Source organism: Dermacentor andersoni, chromosome 4, assembly GCF_023375885.2.
Source record: "Dermacentor andersoni chromosome 4, qqDerAnde1_hic_scaffold, whole genome shotgun sequence".
Taxonomy (NCBI): Eukaryota; Metazoa; Arthropoda; class Arachnida; order Ixodida; family Ixodidae; genus Dermacentor; species Dermacentor andersoni.
In genome coordinates this window covers 99,328,646-99,347,845 of record NC_092817.1, presented here as the reverse complement: position 1 = coordinate 99,347,845, position 19,200 = coordinate 99,328,646, and the positions used below count along the sequence as shown (strand labels likewise).

The 19,200-nt window shown below is 46.0% G+C and overlaps 1 protein-coding gene across 1 annotated transcript; it reads right to left on the bottom strand.

Annotated features, from left to right (window-relative positions):
• Window positions 1–7,754: 7,754 nt before the first annotated feature.
• Window positions 7,755–9,953, bottom strand: LOC126536534 (uncharacterized). Its single transcript, XM_050183541.2, has 2 exons — window positions 9,877–9,953; window positions 7,755–9,752 (listed from the first exon to the last, which is right to left on the bottom strand). Exon 2 carries the CDS (start codon window positions 9,731–9,733, stop codon window positions 7,943–7,945), a length of 1,791 nt encoding a protein of 596 aa, XP_050039498.1. The 5' UTR covers window positions 9,734–9,752; window positions 9,877–9,953; the 3' UTR covers window positions 7,755–7,942.
• Window positions 9,954–19,200: the final 9,247 nt, after the last annotated feature.

Here is a 19,200-nt window from a genome sequence, read left to right as displayed (position 1 = left end):
TAATAATATTGTAATCGTATTTAGAATAGTAATGTATTAGAATTTGTGTTAATCTTAATTACATTTGCCCACAGTATACGCCCACCTGCTATGAAACCCTAGGATAGGCAATGTATTCAAATAAATAAATAAATGTCCAAATGTGAGACGACGCGCGTTCGGCGAGCGCGCTTATCGAGGCGTATCTCCAGGTATTTACGCTGTACCTAAGCCCTATTTTATTAATAACAAGTATCAGGGCTTGCGATCATTCTGCGAAATCACACTCATTGCGATTACAATTTTGTCGAGGTCACGACAAGAATGAAGCCACACAATTGTTCATTGCAATGCTGCGAGCTGTTCTGAACTCTGTAATGTGCAAACACAGTTACACAATGAAGAAAAGTGTAGTAACTTGTTCATCTTTATTTCTGGCCATAGTGAGTACAGAAGTACAAAATAAAATAAAATAATTGTTTTTTCAATTGAAACACAATTAATTTGGTTTGTTGAACTATCAGCAGCTTAAGTTTTCCTGCTGTGTATCAAACCGAAACTACGGACTTCACATTAGGTGCAAGCCTTTAAATTAGTGTTTTGAGGTGTAAAGTGCAGCGCAGCATTTGTGACAGGTCGGTCAATGCGAAACAACGAAACACCAAATGTGGGCATAGATCATTACCGAAGCAGGACTGGCCGCCGCCAGGAGCCGCCGAAGCCGCAGCATGGCTCGCATAGCCGCGGCTTTCTGGTCTTCTGCAGCTAAAGTCCGCACCGACTGGGCTGCAGCAGACCGCGAGTGCGCTGCACTATGTGCGCCGCTATCTGTGGCCCTTCGGGAGTCATTTCGCTGCCTGCTTTGCCGGTACACAGTTCGCGGCTTATACTTACATTCTCTGGCCAAGTCTGAGATGTACTGGAGTAGTTCCTCCCATTCCCCAACTTGTTCTTCCACACCAGGCCCATCTAAACTCACAGAGTTTCAGGTTCGATGGCCCGGGGCAAAAGAATGCCCTTGAGGTAACGTACATAGTGTATACTCACTTGCCACGGTTCTCATTGTCTTTCCGGCGAAAAATAATGAGGAGGAGGTCGAACCTTCCTCTGACGCGACGAACTGTACACAAGCGCCACGTTTTTGCCTGAACAATTTTGGCGACTTCTTGCCACCTCATCGCGTCGCACACAGATCGAATCTTGCATACGACTTGAAGCAAACTGAAGTCGTCCGTCCGTGTAAAACGCACGCAAGAAGCGGGCAGACACGGTGCGCGTTCCATGGTCGACGCCATGGTATTGCAGTGTCCGTTGTGTCTCGGCTTGAATCGTCTTGGCTCGTCAAACTCGGTGCGCACGTTATCGTATACGGGCACACTCCTTACTGTCTGGCATACCGTACGGAAAGTCCTTCTATACGGTAATGTGCGCGCATGAGCATTCTTCGGCCGTTACGGTATTGCAGTACTTATGGTACCATAACACGAGACTGTTAAAATTATGTTGCCGCAGGGGGCACTTGCCCCCCTGTCAGAAGTGGGGGGGGGCAAAGTATGTCCTTTGCCTCCCCCCCCCCTCCCCCCCTTGAGAGTGGGCACTTTCGGCTGCACGCTGGAAAGTCCAACAAAACTAGAGCTGCAGCTGAATTTTCTTTCTTAATAGAGTGATCACGTAAGTAATGTTATTTCTTACTACATATGGCCTGCTTGGAAATAGAGAGAGAGAGAGAAAGAGAGAGAGAGAATTAAATTTTTATTGCTTAAAAGGATTTTCGTGCAATTGTAGAGAGCATTGTTTTCTTTGCTTCCTCGGAATGCGCTATAGCGGACGGAGCGCGGCATTAGCCATACAGGCTCACGTTGCGGGGAATGCCTGATGGTGGGTAGTTCCCGCACTAACAAATTTCAGCTGACGTTACTTGCATCGTGCCCAGTTATCGGAGGCCTTATAACCGTATTTATAAACACAATCAGCTTGCTACATTCAACCTGCGGGCGAGGGCAAGGTCCGGATAAAGTATCATTTGCTGCGTCCAACGATTGGTGTGCCTTACTGCATAAAATCGTTAGATTATTAAATGCTGGAACTATTGAATTTCCTTCCAGAGATAGTCTACATACGTTGCAGTCGCAATATCTTATTTATTTATTTATTTATTTATTTATTTATTTATTTATTTCAATATACGTTAGGGGCCCCATGAGGAGCATTGAGTAAGGGGGGCATCCAGTAAGAAAGCTGTGCACGAGAATATCGAGAAGATGAGTAGAAATTATCGCTGCAAAACAGGGTTGCAAATGCAGAGCTGCGGTAGTAAACAAACATCGGATAAATTTTATCACGCAAATTGCTCACGCACATATTCAAACATCGTGTAATATAGTGTAGTGAAAGCATGGAAATCAGAAAAAAGAAAAAAAATACTAACAGTACTGAGACAAACGGAAATTACATTTAGGGGTAGCGTCCAAAGATCTGATACGTTTTATTACGCACATTGCTCGAGCACATCATAGAAAAGTGTAGTTTAATGGATGAAAGAGAAAAAAAAAACGCCTGCGTGACGTTACACAGGTATACAGAACGTGGCATATAGTATGACACTTCTTTAGGACAGGAACTGCGTGCTTAGGAGTTGCCTAAATTTATCTCTATCCGTTCGCGTGACGGTGCTCTCAGGAAGAGAATTCCACAAACGGATGGCTCGTGGCAAAGTTGACCGATTAAATGCATCGGTGCTTCCGTAGATGCGATTGAAACTTTATTCATTATTCAGTTGTCGTGATCTACAACTTGCACGTTCCAGCAGCAAAGACGATGACTTCCTCTGATGAATATATTTATGGAGCGAGGACAGCAATGCCACGTCACGACAACTACTTAGTGCAGGTAGTGAAAGATCAAGTTTGGTTTGAGTTATGCTTCACTGCCTATCGTAATTGCGAGAAATGAATCAACTAGCTCGGTTTTGGATGGCTTCAAACATGAAGATTAAATATTCATGATGAGGATACCATATCGCGGATGCGAACTCGAGCTGCGGTTGGAGGAAAGTCAGCAAGGTTAATTTGGGGATGTTAGACGGGGATTTACGTAGGTTGCGACGAATGTATCCTATAGTGTTTTTGAAGCATTGGTGCATATGGTTGTTCTATGAGAGGCCCAGGAAAGATATGCTGCGACATTAACGCCTACATATATGTACAGTGAAGCTTCCATTATTTGATCTGTGTTTATATAATAAGAAAAACTTGATTTAAAGTGTTTGTGTGAGAGTCATTACTTTGCATTTAGATGAATTAAGTGTTATTTGTCAGATGTTGCACCAGTCGCTAATGCGTTGAAGGACATCTTGAAGAATAATGTGGTCCTCAAAGGTGGTAATTGGTGGGTACATTATACAGTCATCGGCAAATATTCGCGTGCAAGAAGAGGTGTTGTTGGGCAGATCGTTGATGCAGATTAGAAAAAGCAATAGTCCTAATACACTGCCCCACGTTACACCGGAAGTTACGTAGTTGAGGGGCGACGTAACACTGTTTACAATGGCAAATTGCTGACGATTAGTTAGAAAGTTATGGATCCAAGCTAGCGTTAAACAGCTTAATTTGAGAGCAATTATTTTGGAAATTAAACTGCAGTGAGCCACATGGTCGAAAGGATTAGAAAAGTCGAGAAAGATACAATCTATTTGAAGGTTATGGTCCATGTGTGAATGTACGTCAGTTGTTAACTCTAGTAACTGTGTCTCGTATGGTAAACCTTTCCTAAAGCCGTGTTGGTCAGTAAAGAAAAAATTATTTGATTCAAGATCTTCATATATATGAGATGCTGTAATATGCTCGAGCATTCTGCAGCATGTGCACGTTAATGAAATTGCCTGGTGGTTTTTAGGGGAATTCTTGCTGCCCCTTTTGTAGACAGGTACCACTTTAGCAATTTTCCTATCAGAGATGAGCTGCCCGGAGAAGGATTACAGGTGTAAAATACGGTAAAAAATTTTGCTAGATATCGAGGTTACATCTTTTAAACTTTAGATTTAATGTTACCGACGCCTGAAGCGCTAGCTATTTTAAGGTTATTAATGAGACATGCGATACCATCGCCAGTAATATCGTTGGGACCCATGTACTGGCAGCCGAAATTAGTGACTGCAAGAATGAGTGAAAGGTCTTCATTTGTAAATGCGAATGAAAAAAAAACGTGTTAAAGACCGCGGGGCATTCACTATCGGGAAGTGGAACTTCATTTTCACCATCTAAGGAAATATAGTGCGAAGCGTGATCAGGTGATAATGCCTGCCAAAAATTTTGGGGGTTGGACTTACGAAGGGAGGGTAGATTGTGAAAATAGTATTTATCTTTAGCCTCACTTACAGCTGAGCAGTAAGATTTTGAGCATAGATTATGTCTTTCTCAAGCCGTGGGCAGGCCAGTGTGCTTTGCATTCGTTTATAACTGTTTCTTCGCATTCCTTAGCCTTCGAAGGTATTGGGTGAACCATGGGTTGGTTTTATCACCTGATATTTTGATTAGCGTGATATACTTTTCTACAAATGCGCAGACTTTTTCCTCTAAAAGAAGCCAGTTTTCATTAACTAACCGAGCAGAAAACAAAGGTAATAAAGTGTGCGAAAGAAACGTCTCAAGTTCCTCGTTTATTTTGTGGTAGTCGCCTTTGTTATAGTCACGGATAGTTTTGCTAGTGACGTTTGTAGACTGCAAGGGGACACTAAGAGTAAGTTGAAGCGACTTATGGTCACTGAAGCCTTCTAAGTCACTTCACCAAATGTTTTAGGGGTGCTAGTAAGAACTAAGTCTAAGGTGTTATCGCCGCGGGTGGGTTGGGTAACCATTTGAAATAAATTATAATCTAAAGTTAAAGAAATGAATTTGGTTGGTTATCGACAGGACTATGATAGTGTATACGAATCTATCAGTGGAAAATTGAAGTCTCCAAGGAGATAAGTGATATCAGCCTGAAAGGTTTCATTGCTTTTGTAGTGCTACTGCGCAGTTCAACGAAAGAGCACTGATTCGAATTGGGTGGGCGATAGCAGCCTCCAATTGATACTTTGTAGTTACTGGTAGGCATTGTGCCCATATGATCTCATCACACGAATCGATGTTAATTACATGTGATCTGATAGTTCTTTTGACACCCAAGAATGCTCCACCAGCTCTTTTTCCAACGCGGTCACACCTGTATATGTTAAGATAACTATCGCGAGTGAATATTTCATTATCGGTTATTTCGGGATTTAGACACGTTTCAGTGAAAACAACGATATCAGAATTCCAGTCATCAAGAAACGAGGCAACATGGTCGCGTTTTAATAGCAGGCTTCTAATATTTTCGAATGATAGTGATAATGATGGCGCGGTTATATATAGGGGACTCGGACCTTCAACTGATCGGATTGCGTGGTATTGTTTGTAGCTATCTGCTACAATATACTACAGCTTTACTGGTGTTGTCAAAAATATAATTTGCATGCTCAATGCGCAATCGGTCAAGTGATAAGCTAAAACGCTTGGCTCTTCCCTTAGCAAATGCAATCAAGTGCCTTCTTGCTTCTCGAGTAGTTGGTGAAAAATCTTCGCGGAAACAGAAGCTAGACTCTAAGTTTTTGTGCAGAAGACAGAATGCTCCCTTTGTCTGTAAAAAAAAAAGGACATTTTAGCTATAACAGGCCTTTTCTTGTCTTCCGAAAGCTTCCCTATCCTATGGACCGTCACTTCAATGTGCGATGATGAGTTATAGTAGATATATTCCAGAAAATGACCTTGGCCGAATGTGCAGAGTCATTTCAATACCAACACAACACTGACTTCACTTTTTTCTAAAGGCATGTTTCACTTCTGACTTTATCGATTTCACTTTCAGGCTATTTCTACTTAAGAGCTACACTATTGTTTTCGGCAGGAGCAATAACAGCAGATATTTCATATTGTCACCTTGTAGTACGTGACGGTCAAGAACAGAGTAGCAAAACTGTTAATGAAGAAACTAACCCTTTTATTGGCCGAACTTAAGCCGCTAAAATAAAGTGACATTCAAAGCATAACGATAGCGACGAACACATCCGGCGATCGTTGACAATCTGATCAGCGAGTCAAGCGCATCGGCTTTGATACATGACTCGTCGAGAGATCCAGCGTAATCGCTGGTGCCCGCGTGTGTTCCAGAAAGTACCACGAAATTCGCGTCGCGCATACAATTAGATTATACAAAGTTCGATGACAGCAGACAACGGATAGAACCATGGATAACATTTGAGAAACTTTCGATACGTGCAGGCGCGTCGGCGCGGTGGTTGCTTTATGATGTTAAGCTGCTGAGCACGAGGTCGCGGGATGGTATCCCGGCCACGGGGGCCGCATTTCGATGGGGACGAAATGCAAAAACACCCGTGTACTTAGATTTAGGTGCACGTTAAAGAACCCCAGGCGGTCGAAATTTCCGGAGTCCTCCACTACGGCGCGCCTCATAATCAGACAGTGGTTTTGGCACGTAAAAACACATAATTTAATTTTTTTTTGTACTGTTTAGGTCACTTACGTGCTCTGAAAACAGTGACTGAATATTCGCTTTCTACCAATTCTTATGTGTTACGGTATTTCGTTGTTTTCCCTCGGTAAATTGGGCCGGGCACGGTGTTGTTTATTTGATGTACGAATTAAGGTTCCGAGTGACGAGCGATACTTGTATATTTTTGAAGGTTGATAACAGGCTTTGTAACATCCCTCACTGAAGTGTACCAGGGTGTCATGCGCGCGCGCACACACACACACACACACACACACACACACGCACACAGGGGTTCATACCTAGCTCGTATAGCATGGCTGTCGAGTGGCTCCAGCATATGTGCCACGCCGCCGACGTCAGAGCCCGCCTAGACCCGTGGGTCACGCTGGCTGTGCCATGACAAACTGCCTAAGAGTCCACTGTTCGCCAGCTTAGCGTACTATACGCGTGAGTGTGCCTTAGGCCAGTTTATGTCGTGTCCTATTGAGGTCTGACTTGGTAGTTTTAGAAACTACATGCACGGCCAATGGATGACATGGAATTTATAAAACGCGCCCCAGTTCTTTCGATGTAGACGCGTTAACTTTTAAAGTAGGTCAGTCAATTTTTCCCTTGTTCGCTTTTTATATACGAAGGAAACTGTCGAAGCTCCTAATGTCTCACCACTTCTGTATCTCCAATCAAGATTTCCATCAGGAGTGCGAGGTAAAGGGATAATTGAAAAATTAGGTTCACACAGAACGCTCACTTTCCTGTGCAATGTGAAAGACTGAGTGCACCCTCTCAGGATAACTGACGAGGGCTGAAGTCTCGTTCACTGCAGCAACACAGGGGAACACGTTAATTTATGGATAGAGCGTTTCCGCGATGTGTTTTACGAAAGGGTTATGTCGAATAAAAGAAACCAGAAGAAAGCTTCGAACTGGGCATCGTGCAGGAATGGCAGCAACGAATAGGCAAACTTATTGTCCGTAACACAAAGAGTGTAGCGTTCAAGTGCGTCTGACTTCAGTCGAGACCGTTCCTGACCATCTGATGTCACAGGAGCCGAGTACTATGTTACGTTATGAAAACGAACCGTGCAGCGCAAGCGTCAGATGGAAAATGATGCTGCTGCTAATGTCATTGCGTTGAAGTCAACCTGGCATGGGATGAACGGACGATGCGCAGCGAGGTCGTTGCCGCTGTGCGACATGAACTGGTGCGCGACGCATGTAGGAAGGAAGGGATGAACAGGAAGGATATATGTGATAAAATGCTTGTGTTTATTGCGCAATCGTAGTACACTGGTCAAGATTTGCAACATGCGAAATGCGCGCAGTAAAATATACTTAAAACATTGTAAACATGGCCTTAGCAGGCATGCCACTACAAATATCACATTACATTATCGCCGAGGCCATTACTGCTGGGAAGCCTGTGGTTCCGAGATTTACCGCGCTCTTGGGCGAACGGAGCGGGCATCAATAACAGTTGATCTCTCATGTTGCGAAGAAGCAGGTAGGGAAGCCTGGGAAAGAGTCATGCCCGGATGCCTGATTGTAGAGTCTGTCGCAGTTGCAACGACGATGTCTTCTGCCGTTATGACAGTCGGTGCCTCGTTAGCAGGAAGAATTCGTGACGTTGATTCAGAGGGCGGAGCTGAAGTGAACTGAGCTAATCGTACGGAGACTGCGCCCAGGGACACCGGAAACGTAGAGGCTGCAGACTTTTCCGGTACAGATGTAGGCACAGCACGTGTAGTAGATTCCGGGAAAAGCGGGGTGGGACCGTTGGTACTAGTCGATGTTGCGGTGGCCGAAGTTGCCTGCTCCCCATGTGCAGGTCCAAAAGGGGACACGTCCGTTAAAGTAACCAGTGCAGTGAAAGCGTCAGCACGCGCATCCAGGGAACCCAAGGCATGAGTCTTGAGGTCAAGACCGCTTGTAAAAGCACTAGTCGATAAAGTTGCACGAGCGGTCGTCTCGGTGGTTGTGTCTGTGACGGGAAAGGTTGACTCCGATAACGCTGCTTCAGTAGCCACTGAGACACGGTTTGTGGACGAAACCTCTTGAGGAATGGAAGCAGGCAGGTCAACCGAAGAGATTGTGGCAGCCGGGATAGTGAAGGGGTTGGCGCGCAGATTGAGGAGACCTAGGTCGGGCGTTGTAGAGTCAGCAGCGCCAGCCGGGGTTGTGGTAGATAAGGTAGCACGATTAGACATCACGGTTCTTGCCAAGGCGGACTCCGAGGCCGTCGTTGTAGTGCGAGCAAAATGGTCTGTTACAATGCTTTTCGACGGCACCTCTTCAGTGACGGAAGTAGGCAGATCGGCTGAAGAAGTTGTCGAAGGCGAGTTAGGAAAGGTGTCGGCACGCGCATGCTGGACGCCTAGAGTAGGAGCAGGGGCGCCCAGTGTGCTGACTAGTACAGGAGCGAGCGTCAACATGTTTGTCGTCGGGCGGGAACGAGTTGTCGCCGCGGGCACTGCGCTTGGAACTGCAGTTTTACGACTGGGTGCTGTGGTCGCATCACTAGGGACTGATGGACGAGCGGTCACCGAGGCAGTGCTCGCCGTGCGATGGTTGAGTTGTCCGATGACAGCCAGCTTCTTTTTGAAGACGGAATGGGGCACAGCGGCAGTGTGCTGGTGGGGGTGAATACCAGTGGCACTCTGATGTCTGTGAGCCGTGCGGTTCAGCCAAACAGAGGCGTTCTGTAGGAGGGCCACAACCGGGTTGACTACCTTGCCAAAGACATGACTAATGGAAGTAGCGATATGGCTACCGACGTGCTGGTTGCTAGAGGAGCCGGAGTGATGCGTCGGCGGTGCAGCAGGAGCCGTGGCATTAACAGGAACCTTGACGACGCGGCACATCAGTACTGGGACAGTGTTCACGTTCGATGCAATGGGCGCAGTCAAGGAATGAGACGCGGCAGAGTGGTGGTGGTTATTGCGCTGATGCGCGTGGTCCACTTGCTGCTGGTGAGCGTTGGAGAACGGACCCTGTACTTGATGTACTACATGCCCGTGGCCGGGGTGAGCATGACCAGCGTGCAAACCATGGTGAGCCGGCAAAGCGTGATCGGAGGGCCCGTGAGCCTGGACTGACATGCTGTAGCCATGATGGCCCGGTAGCTGTGCGGTGTGGCTGTGCACGAAGCCAAATGTTCGTGGGGCAAGATAGTGCGCCTGCATCGCGACCAGACGAAAGGCCAACAGTAATAGTGATACGGACTTCATCTTGACGGGGTGAAACAACCTGGAAAAATTGGAACGAAAAGAAATGCTATCGTGAATGCATGCACACAATTCACATACAAGAAGAAAGTACTTGAAACAGGGATGGTACACTATAGAATTGAACAGAAGCTCGTCGTACGCACCTTTCCGCTGCGCTGGTATTTCCAGGAATGGCGTATGCAACGATTTGGATGGCCTGTTTTATGTCGGGTTTAATACCCCTTAGTCGCACCCTATTGGCCGACCTTAGAAGCACGGTGGCGTCATCTGCCTCAAGAACAGCGCGAGTCGCTTTGTGCTCATGAAAAGTAAAGGCAAGTGATAAGAATTCAAGTTCTGGTAGATCGAAGCAATAAAAGCGCATGTAACGTCACGTGATCGGGAATCTGCACAAGTGCTGCACATGCACGTGCCAAGGCGCGGTACATTTTACTGAAATACGCTACCGCAAATGATTGCACTGATAGCTGTTGTGTTGACGATAAGCTTGGTGAACCATATAAGAAAGTGCTGAACGATCTTGCTTGCTGCAATAAGTGCTGTGACGTCACAGTCACTTTAGACGTTTGAGGTGAGGCAAGTAACAAACTCCACCAAAGATCCAGTCATCCCTTTCTGCCTTACTTTCAGTGTTTATGGTACTCCTAAGGATACATTAGAAAGAAAATATGAGGTCGGCCTTTATCTGAGCTTTCTGACAAGCTTGTGGCAGCACGCTTATACTTAACTAAGTACATGTATATGATTGCTTGTAATCGGCTGGATTTTGCAGTTATAATGTAATTTAGCAATTACTTGGTTTACACGGCAACCTTCTCTGCACTTCAGTTCCCTTTTTTTCAGTAAACAATTACATGTAAGCAATTTATGGACGGGGCAAGCTGCAACAAAGGACGCACCTTTGAGAACCTGAATTTGGCGAAAGCTACAGTAGAAGGCCCGAGATCTCGCCATGCAGCAGCCTCGCAAATGCGCATGTCCAGAGAGCCAAAACTGTTGTTCAATATTTGTTTCCTCATCGTAACGCTGCAGCAGATGCTGGCCGACAAATTGACCAGCTGCTCCTATGTATCGATAGCGAGGGCTACCTTGGACGTTATCGCCAGGAAATCACATAGTGACGATTTTTTTCAGCTTTTCATTGGCCCAACCGGGAGCGTCCTTTCCACGTCCCAGCACCAATGAAGCACTGCGCGTTATAACGTTATAGAGGGACCGATGCTGGGTGAGCACAATCTTGTGCGCAAGATTCGTATGCGTACACAGTGGTGTCCTATCCTCCAGCGCGCAAATCGAGAGAACTGGCTAAGCTCTCCGTCCCTCCTTTCCCATTTTTCCTCGTCGAGCATGTTTTCTGTGCCGATGCTTATGTCTTCACAATGAATAAGAGGGACGATGGCCAACGCATTTTTTTAGAAGCACCTGTTAGTGCAGACAAGCAATGTATGAAGGGCTGTAGTGGACGCACTGAAAGTACCAAGCCAGCTCGTTCTGTTTACGGTAGCTATCCAATGTTAATAACAGTTCGGAGGAAAGCAGCGTAAAACTTATCGATTACTATTATATACTTCTCTGATTACTTTTTGTGGCGCTTTAATTGGTAAATTTAATGCATCACATTTTAATTGTAATCTGTTATTGCTTTTCTGCAACGTGTACACGTCTGGCGGTCAGTAATGCGAGTGGAAAGGAACCAGACAACAGAAACGAAATGACGGTTATCGTAGTCAACGATAAAAAATTAACAGGAGTTAATCACCGAGCTATCACAAATATAGTAAGTGGGAGACGATTGAAATGGAGTGTCTATTTTATATCAATTATTGTTCTGAAATTTCGCGCAAAAGGTAACGGATTTCTTCAGCGTTTAACCTTGAGTGATATTTTCGTAATGACTGCAACGACGACCGAATTAGCGTAATGCAAATTATTATTATTATTATTATTATTATTATTATTATTAATATTGTTATTGAATCATACAAACACACAAAAGAAACAGGGAGGGAGCAAGCTGACGACTGCCACCAAGAGGGGCACAACGCCTGCCTACTCTTTCGGGAGGAGGGAATGAAAAGAGGAGAAAAGGAGAAGATAGGAAATAAAGAAATAGGAACGACAATACTAAGTGAAGAAATGACAGAGACACGGACAAAAGAAAGTAGGAACACGGAAAGAATGTCGATAAACGGGAGGCGAAATCAGTTTTCTGCATGAAACTTAGCAAGGCTCTAGGGGCCTGGTCGCGTTGAGCAACACTACGTCTCGGAAACAAAGAGTCATCAAGCGTCGTACACTTGAGCCAAATCAGTGCATATTCCTTAATTAGCAGTGCACGTTGTGTGACGAATGTGGGACACTCCAATATAGGGTGTTGAAGTGTCTCAGAGGAGCCACAGCACGTACACGATGGACTGTCCACACGTCCTTTACGATACAAACGTTCGCGCACCAACACAGAGCCAACTCTTAATTTCAATAATAGTGCTCTGTCACTACGAGGCAAGTCACGACCACAATCGCATGGAGGCAAGGAGCCGTTTACAACACGCTGGTGTGGCTGCTGCTTTAGGAGGTACCGGCGGATTAAGACACGGGCGTTGTCAATCATACAAGAAATTTCTGTGCAGTCACTCCCGTTGTGAACACAGGTTGAAGCGAGACGATCTGCCTCTTCGTTTCCAGCAATATCCACGTGTGAAGGTATCTACTGGGCAGTGAGGTACACTGCACGAGAAGAAATTTTGTCTGCGGACTCTTATACTGCGGAGAATTGGGCTATTGGCATACTTTCCCAGCAGCCTGCAAAGGGCAACACGGGAGTCTGTATGGATGACGTCCGTCGATGTAATAATTTCTTGCTGTACGTACTTCAAAGCAACATCAATCGCTGCCCGCTCCGCAATTGTTGGTGAGGATGGATGAGGTATTCGAAACACCCTTTTATGTCACTCGAAGGGCAGAAGAAAACTACGGCAGCACCGCAAGCGTCGCTGCTTACTGATACGTCCGTAAATACTTTAAGATGGTCTCCATATTTTTCAAATAAGTGCAGTTGGGCCAATTGGAATAGTGCCGAAACAGGCTGGTCAGGCTTTTTGTGTTTCTCGGAAATCGAAAGATGAATGGGGAGGGGGCATTTGTCGCTGTATTCCTTCGGAATCGTCAGTACGGTAGTATCGTTTCAACTGCCGGCAATGGCAACGAACAACGCTGGCATTGTATCACCAGGTATCGCCACAGATGATTTCCATTTGTTGGGCGTCAGACTCGTTCGCCACACTCCATTGTATTCGTCCAAGATAAGCTGATGAAAGACCTCATCGATGTTTCGTAGGGCTTGGTATGTGACACCGTCTTCGCCTGGGGTATTGCAGCGTTAAGAAGGGTTAAGAGCATAGCTTAGCTCCTCGAATGTAAAGTCTGCCTCATCCATCTCGCAAGCAGGACCATAGCAAGAGGTTACGGTACCGTGATTTGTCAGAGAATTAGGGTCACCGTTGGTGGTGTTTCTTGACATAGCAGATACGAAAAGGTCGACGAAATTTCCCGGCAGAATTTTCGGCGACTGGCCGGTCGTTATGCACAAAACAGCAGTTAGACTCATGCAGATCTCAGGAGTTCGGAGAACCTTCAGTATGACTCATACACTTCCGAAACCGCTTGCCATGCAGCGAACTACAAAGTGCGGCCCAGCTCTTTCGACGATGTCGTTTTGTGTGCCGCGGCATAGATGCATCTAGGCGACGTCCAATCAGGGCTTCGTTTAGAGCGCTGCACCCACGTGTAAGAGCGGCGTCGACAGGCGCGTAGCCTCAAGAGCTGAAGATCAGGGTTTGATTTATCTATGCGCCGCCATCGTCATACCATAGCTTGTTGTAGACACTCACTAACCAGTTTGAACAAATTAATTAATCTAACTATGGGGTTTGACGTGCCGAAACCACTTTCTTAATATGAGGCACGCCGTAGTGGAGGACTCCGAAAATTTTGACCACCTGGGGTTCTTTAACGTGCACCTAAATCTAAGTACACGGGTGTTTTCGCATTTCGCCCCAATCGAAATGCAGCCGCCGTGGCTGGGATTCGATCCGGCGACCTTGTGCTCAGCAGCACTACACCCTAGCCACTGAGCAACCACGGCGGTTCAGTTTGAACAGCTTGTCGTGTGATGGCGCCTTGGAAATAAGCTGAAGGAAGTTGTCCCAATTAGTCATAGCGTAGGCGGCAGTCTGGCGGCTAGGAGCATTTTCTGGAACGAACCAAATTGGTATGTGATCTGAGCTCCCTGGGTCAGCTTCACATGACCAGCCCAGGCGCACATCTTTCGTTGATATCGCAAGGTCGATGGTTGATTGTTCCTTTCCCCTGCCGAGAGATGTAGGTGAGCCATCATTGAGGGTTTGTAGATCATGTCTAACAATAAGTTCCTTCATCTCCATGCCACGGCTGTCTTGTAGACGAGAACACCAGCGAGGATGGTGAGCATTGAAGTCTCCGCACAGCACAAATGATGGGCCGCAACGAGAGAATAAGCATTCCAGTAATGTGGTGACAGAAGACCGCGTCGGTCGATAATGTATGCTTGCCACAGTCGTCGTTGTATGTCTGATATTTACAGCAACAGCGGAACATTAAAAATTGGCGTCGCAGATGTCCCCGGTGTCAATAACAGCGAAACGTAGATCAGATCGTACGTATAACGATGCTTTGGAAGCATTTCGTGGTTGTATGACTTCCGTGCACTGGAAAGTACCGAATACCGGCAATGTGCATAGAGTGTTGCTGTGGGCTCCTACGAAGCCTGGAAGTCTGAATTCTTTTTTCTTAAATTGGTTTCTTGAAGCGCTATAACATCTGGCGGAGTGTTCATTACGAGGAGCCGAAGGACCAGATCAGCATGCCGCGGTCGTAGAAACCTGACATTCCATTGCAGCAAAAATGGACGAGGCTTCCGACAAGTATTCATATTGTTTCTAGTGAAGGCCGTCGAGAACTGGAACGAGAGCTTCCAGAAGTTTCTCGGCGGCTAATGCTGCTGGTGTCTGACGACGGGCAATCAGATACCTAATGATGTTGACAAGCATCTTAAGAAGGTTGATAAGCTGGGCATGGTCGTTGACTGAGACCATTTTGGATACCTTATATAGAGGGTTTTCAGCTGTAGACGGGGCCTTGGCGGCAGCTGGCTCGCGCTCTATCAGAAGCATGATCTCGGTAGAGGCAGGTTCTGATGCTTTTGATGGAAGCGCCGGCCACGATGTCGCTGAGAGGCCGAAGTTCCGCTTGCGTCCTTCCCTCCAATGCACGGTGTCTGCGAACGTGCGGTGTCTGCGATGCACGGTGTCTTCGAACGTGCAGGTACATACTCATTTGTGGCATTTGCAGCCGCTGGTTGGGCGCTATTGCTACATGTCTTCTCTCGTGATGCCTTCTTTTAGCCTTCTTTTTCAGGTATTTTAGTTTTTCCTTCAATGTGGGACAGTCTTCGTCTGTTGCCAAGTGTTCGCCTTCGCAGTTACGGCAGCGAGATGTGGGACTGTCGCAAGAATTTACGTCGTGATCTTTGCCACATTTCGCACAGACCACAGCAGTTCTGCAGTAACCCTGCACATGACCAATCTTTATACATTTATGGCACTGTAAACGCCTTGGTACAAAATGTTGAACTGGGTATCACACCAATTTAGTCTTTATATGGCTAGGCAGCTTTTCACAGTCAAACAGTATCTTCGCACACTTTGACCAGCTGAGCCTTCGAGAGCTGATGATTTTGCATGGTGACGTGCAAACAATCATGCTTTTCAAAACGTCGTCTTCAAGTTCTAGGTCAACATTAGATATGACACCAGCTGTTACATTCGCTCCCTGTGATATATAAGGCCGTGTGTCGACACCACAGAGTTCATCATCATCAGCCTGGTTACGCCCACTGCAGGGCAAAGGCCTCCCCCATACTTCTCCAACAACCCCGGTCATGTACTAATTGCGGCCATGCCGTCCCTGCAAACTTCTTAATCTCATCCGCCCACCTAACTTTCTGCCGTCCCCTGCTACGCTTCCCTTCCCTTGGGATCCAGTCCGTAACCCTTAATGACCATCGGTTATCTTCCCTCCTCATTACATGTCCTGCCCATGCCCATTTCTTTTTCTTGATTTCAACTAAGATGTCATTAACTCGCGTTTGTTCCCTCAACCAATCTGCTCTTTTCTTATCCCTTAACGTTACACCTATCATTCTTCTTTCCATAGCTCGTTGCGTCGTCCTCAATTTGAGTAGAACCCTTTTCGTAAGCCTCCAGGTTTCTGCCCCGTAGGTGAGTACTGGTAAGACACAGCTATTATACACTTTTCTCTTGAGGGATAATGGCAACCTGCTGTTCATGATCTGAGAATGCCTGCCAAACGCACCCCAGCCCATTCTTATTCTTCTGATTATTTCCGTCTCATGATCCGGATCCGCCGTCACTACCTGCCCTAAGTAGATGTATTCCCTTACGACTTCCAGTGCCTCGCTGCCTATTGTAAATTGCTGTTCTCTTCCGAGACTGTTAAACATTACTTTAGTTTTCTGCAGATTAATTTTTAGACCCACTCTTCTGCTTTGCCTCTCCAGGTCAGTAAGCATGCATTGCAATTGGTCCCCTGAGTTACTAAGCAAGGCAATATCATCAGCGAATCGCAAGTTACTAAGGTATTCTCCATTAACTTTTATCCCCAATTCTTCCCAATCCAGGTCTCTGAATACCTCCTGTAAACACGCTGTGAATAGCATTGGAGAGATCGTATCTCCCTGCCTGACGCCTTTCTTTATTGGGATTTTGTTGCTTTCTTTATGGAGGACTACGGTGGCTGTGGAGCCGCTATAGATATTTTTCAGTATTTTTACATACGGCTCGTCTACACCCTGATTCCTTAATGCCTCCATGACTGCTGAGGTTTCGACAGAATCAAACGCTTCCTCATAATCAATGAAAGCTATATATAAGGGTTGGTTATATTCCGCACATTTCTCTATCACCTGATTGATAGTGTGAATATGATCTATTGTTGAGTAGCCTTTACGGAATCCTGCCTGGTCCTTTGCTTGACAGAAGTCTAAGGTGTTCCTGATTCTATTTGCGATTACCTTAGTAAATATTTTGTAGGCAACGGACAGTAAGCTGATCGGTCTATAATTTTTCAAGTCTTTGGCGTCCCCTTTCTTATGGATTAGGATTATGTTAGCGTTCTTCCAAGATTCCGGTACGCTCGACGTCATGAGGCATTGCGTATACAGGGTGGCCAGTTTCTCTAGAACAAGCTGCCCACCATCCTTCAACAAATCTGCTGTTACTTGATCCTCCCCAGCTGCCTTCCCCCTTTGCATTTCTCCCAAGGCTTTCTTTACTTCTTCCGGCGTTACCTTTGGGACTTCGAATTCCTCTAGACTATTTTCTCTTCCATTATCGTCGTGGGTGCCACTGGTACTGTATAAATCTCTATAGAACTCCTCAGCCACTTGAACTATCTCATCCATATTAGTAATGATATTGCCGGCTTTGTCTCTTAACGCATACATCTGATTCTTGCCAATTCCTAGTTTCTTCTTCACTGTTTTTAGGCTTCCGCCGTTCCTGAGAGCATGTTCAATTCTATCCATATTATACTTCCTTATGTCAGCTGTCTTACGCTTGTTGATTAACTTCGAAAGTTCTGCCAGTTCTATTCTAGCTGTAGGGTTAGAGGCTTTCATACATTGGCGTTTCTTGATCAGATCTTTCGTCGCCTGCGATAGTTTACTGGTATCCTGCCTAATCGAGTTACCACCGACTTCCATTGCACACTTCTTAATGATGCCCACAAGACTGTCGTTCATTGCTTCAACACTAAGGTCCTCTTCCTGAGTTAAAGCCGAATACCTGTTCTGTAGCTTGATCTGGAATTCCTCTATTTTCCCTCTTACCGCTAACTCATTGATCGGCTTCTTATGTACCAGTTTCTTCCGTTCCCTCCTCAGGTCTAGGCTAATTCGAGTTCTTACCATCCTGTGGTCACTGCAGCGCACCTTGCCGAGCACGTCCACATCTTGTATGATGCCAGGGTTAGCGCAGAGTATGAGGTCTATTTCATTTCTAGCCTCGCCGTTCGGGCTCCTCCACGTCCACTTTCGGCTATCCCGCTTGCGGAAGAAAGTATTCATTATCCTCATATTATTCTGTTCCGCAAACTCGACTAATAACTCCCCCCTGCTATTCCTAGTGCCTATGCCATATTCCCCCACTGCCTTGTCTCCAGCCTGCTTCTTGCCTACCTTGGCATTAAAGTCGCCCATTAGTATAGTGTATTTGGTTTTCACTCTACCCATCGCCGATTCCACGTCTTCATAGAAGCATTCGACTTCCTGGTCATCATGACTGGATGTAGGGGCGTAGACCTGTACAATCTTCATTTTGTACCTCTTATTAAGTTTAACAACAAGACCTGCCACCCTCTCGTTAATGCTATAGAATTCCTGTATGTTACCAGCTATATTCTTATTAATCAGGAATCCGACTCCTAGTTCTCTTCTTTCCTCTAGGCCGCGGTAGCACAGGACGTGCCCGCTTTTTAGCACTGTATATGCTTCTTTTGGCCTCCTAACTTCACTGAGCCCTATTATATCCCATTTACTGCCCTCTAATTCCTCCAATAGCACTGCTAGACTCGCCTCACTAGATAACGTTCTAGCGTTAAACGTTGCCAGATTCATATTCCAATGGCGGCCTGTCCGGAGCCAGTGATTCTTAGCACCACAGAGTTGAGACAGGCCAAATAGAGTTTGCACCGTATTCACATCTGTTGTCTCCACGGCGATGATATTTTTCCATGGGTTCACTCGAACCTATTGAATAAGACCAGGGGCCAGTTTGAAGAAAAAGTAGTGAAGTTTCTGTTTGGAGATGTCATTCAAGCTTACCACGACGTCGACAGGAACGAATGCTACTGTCGCAGTCACGATGCTGTTGTATATGATGGTCGCTTCGCTTGAGGACGATATCGAGGATTTCCGTCTTGAACGCCGATGCTTAGCTGGTATGAAGGTATCTGAGCCATCCGACCTCGCATCAGACTCGGAATCGCCAGCTTCTGATGCCCCTGAAGAGCTGAGGCGCTTCCTTATAGCGGTAGGCCTGTCCCTGCCACCAGACGGTTCCACCACCATCACCTCCATCGCAAGCTTTGCAGGGAGGGTCTTCCAGCAAAGCAGGAGCATCGAGAGCCACTACAAAGAGCACTGGGTGTTGCTGATGCACGACGAAGCACAAAATTAGAAAAAAACTTCGGCATCATAGAAACCACCAACCGAACGCAAGAACTTTATAACAAAACATGCATGCAAATGAACATGATTACAGGCAAAATTAATTTGTAGTATTGTTGCCCGTTTGCTTCAATCAATATTCATGGTGTAAAAAGACACAATTGCACGTTACTGGTTTATCACC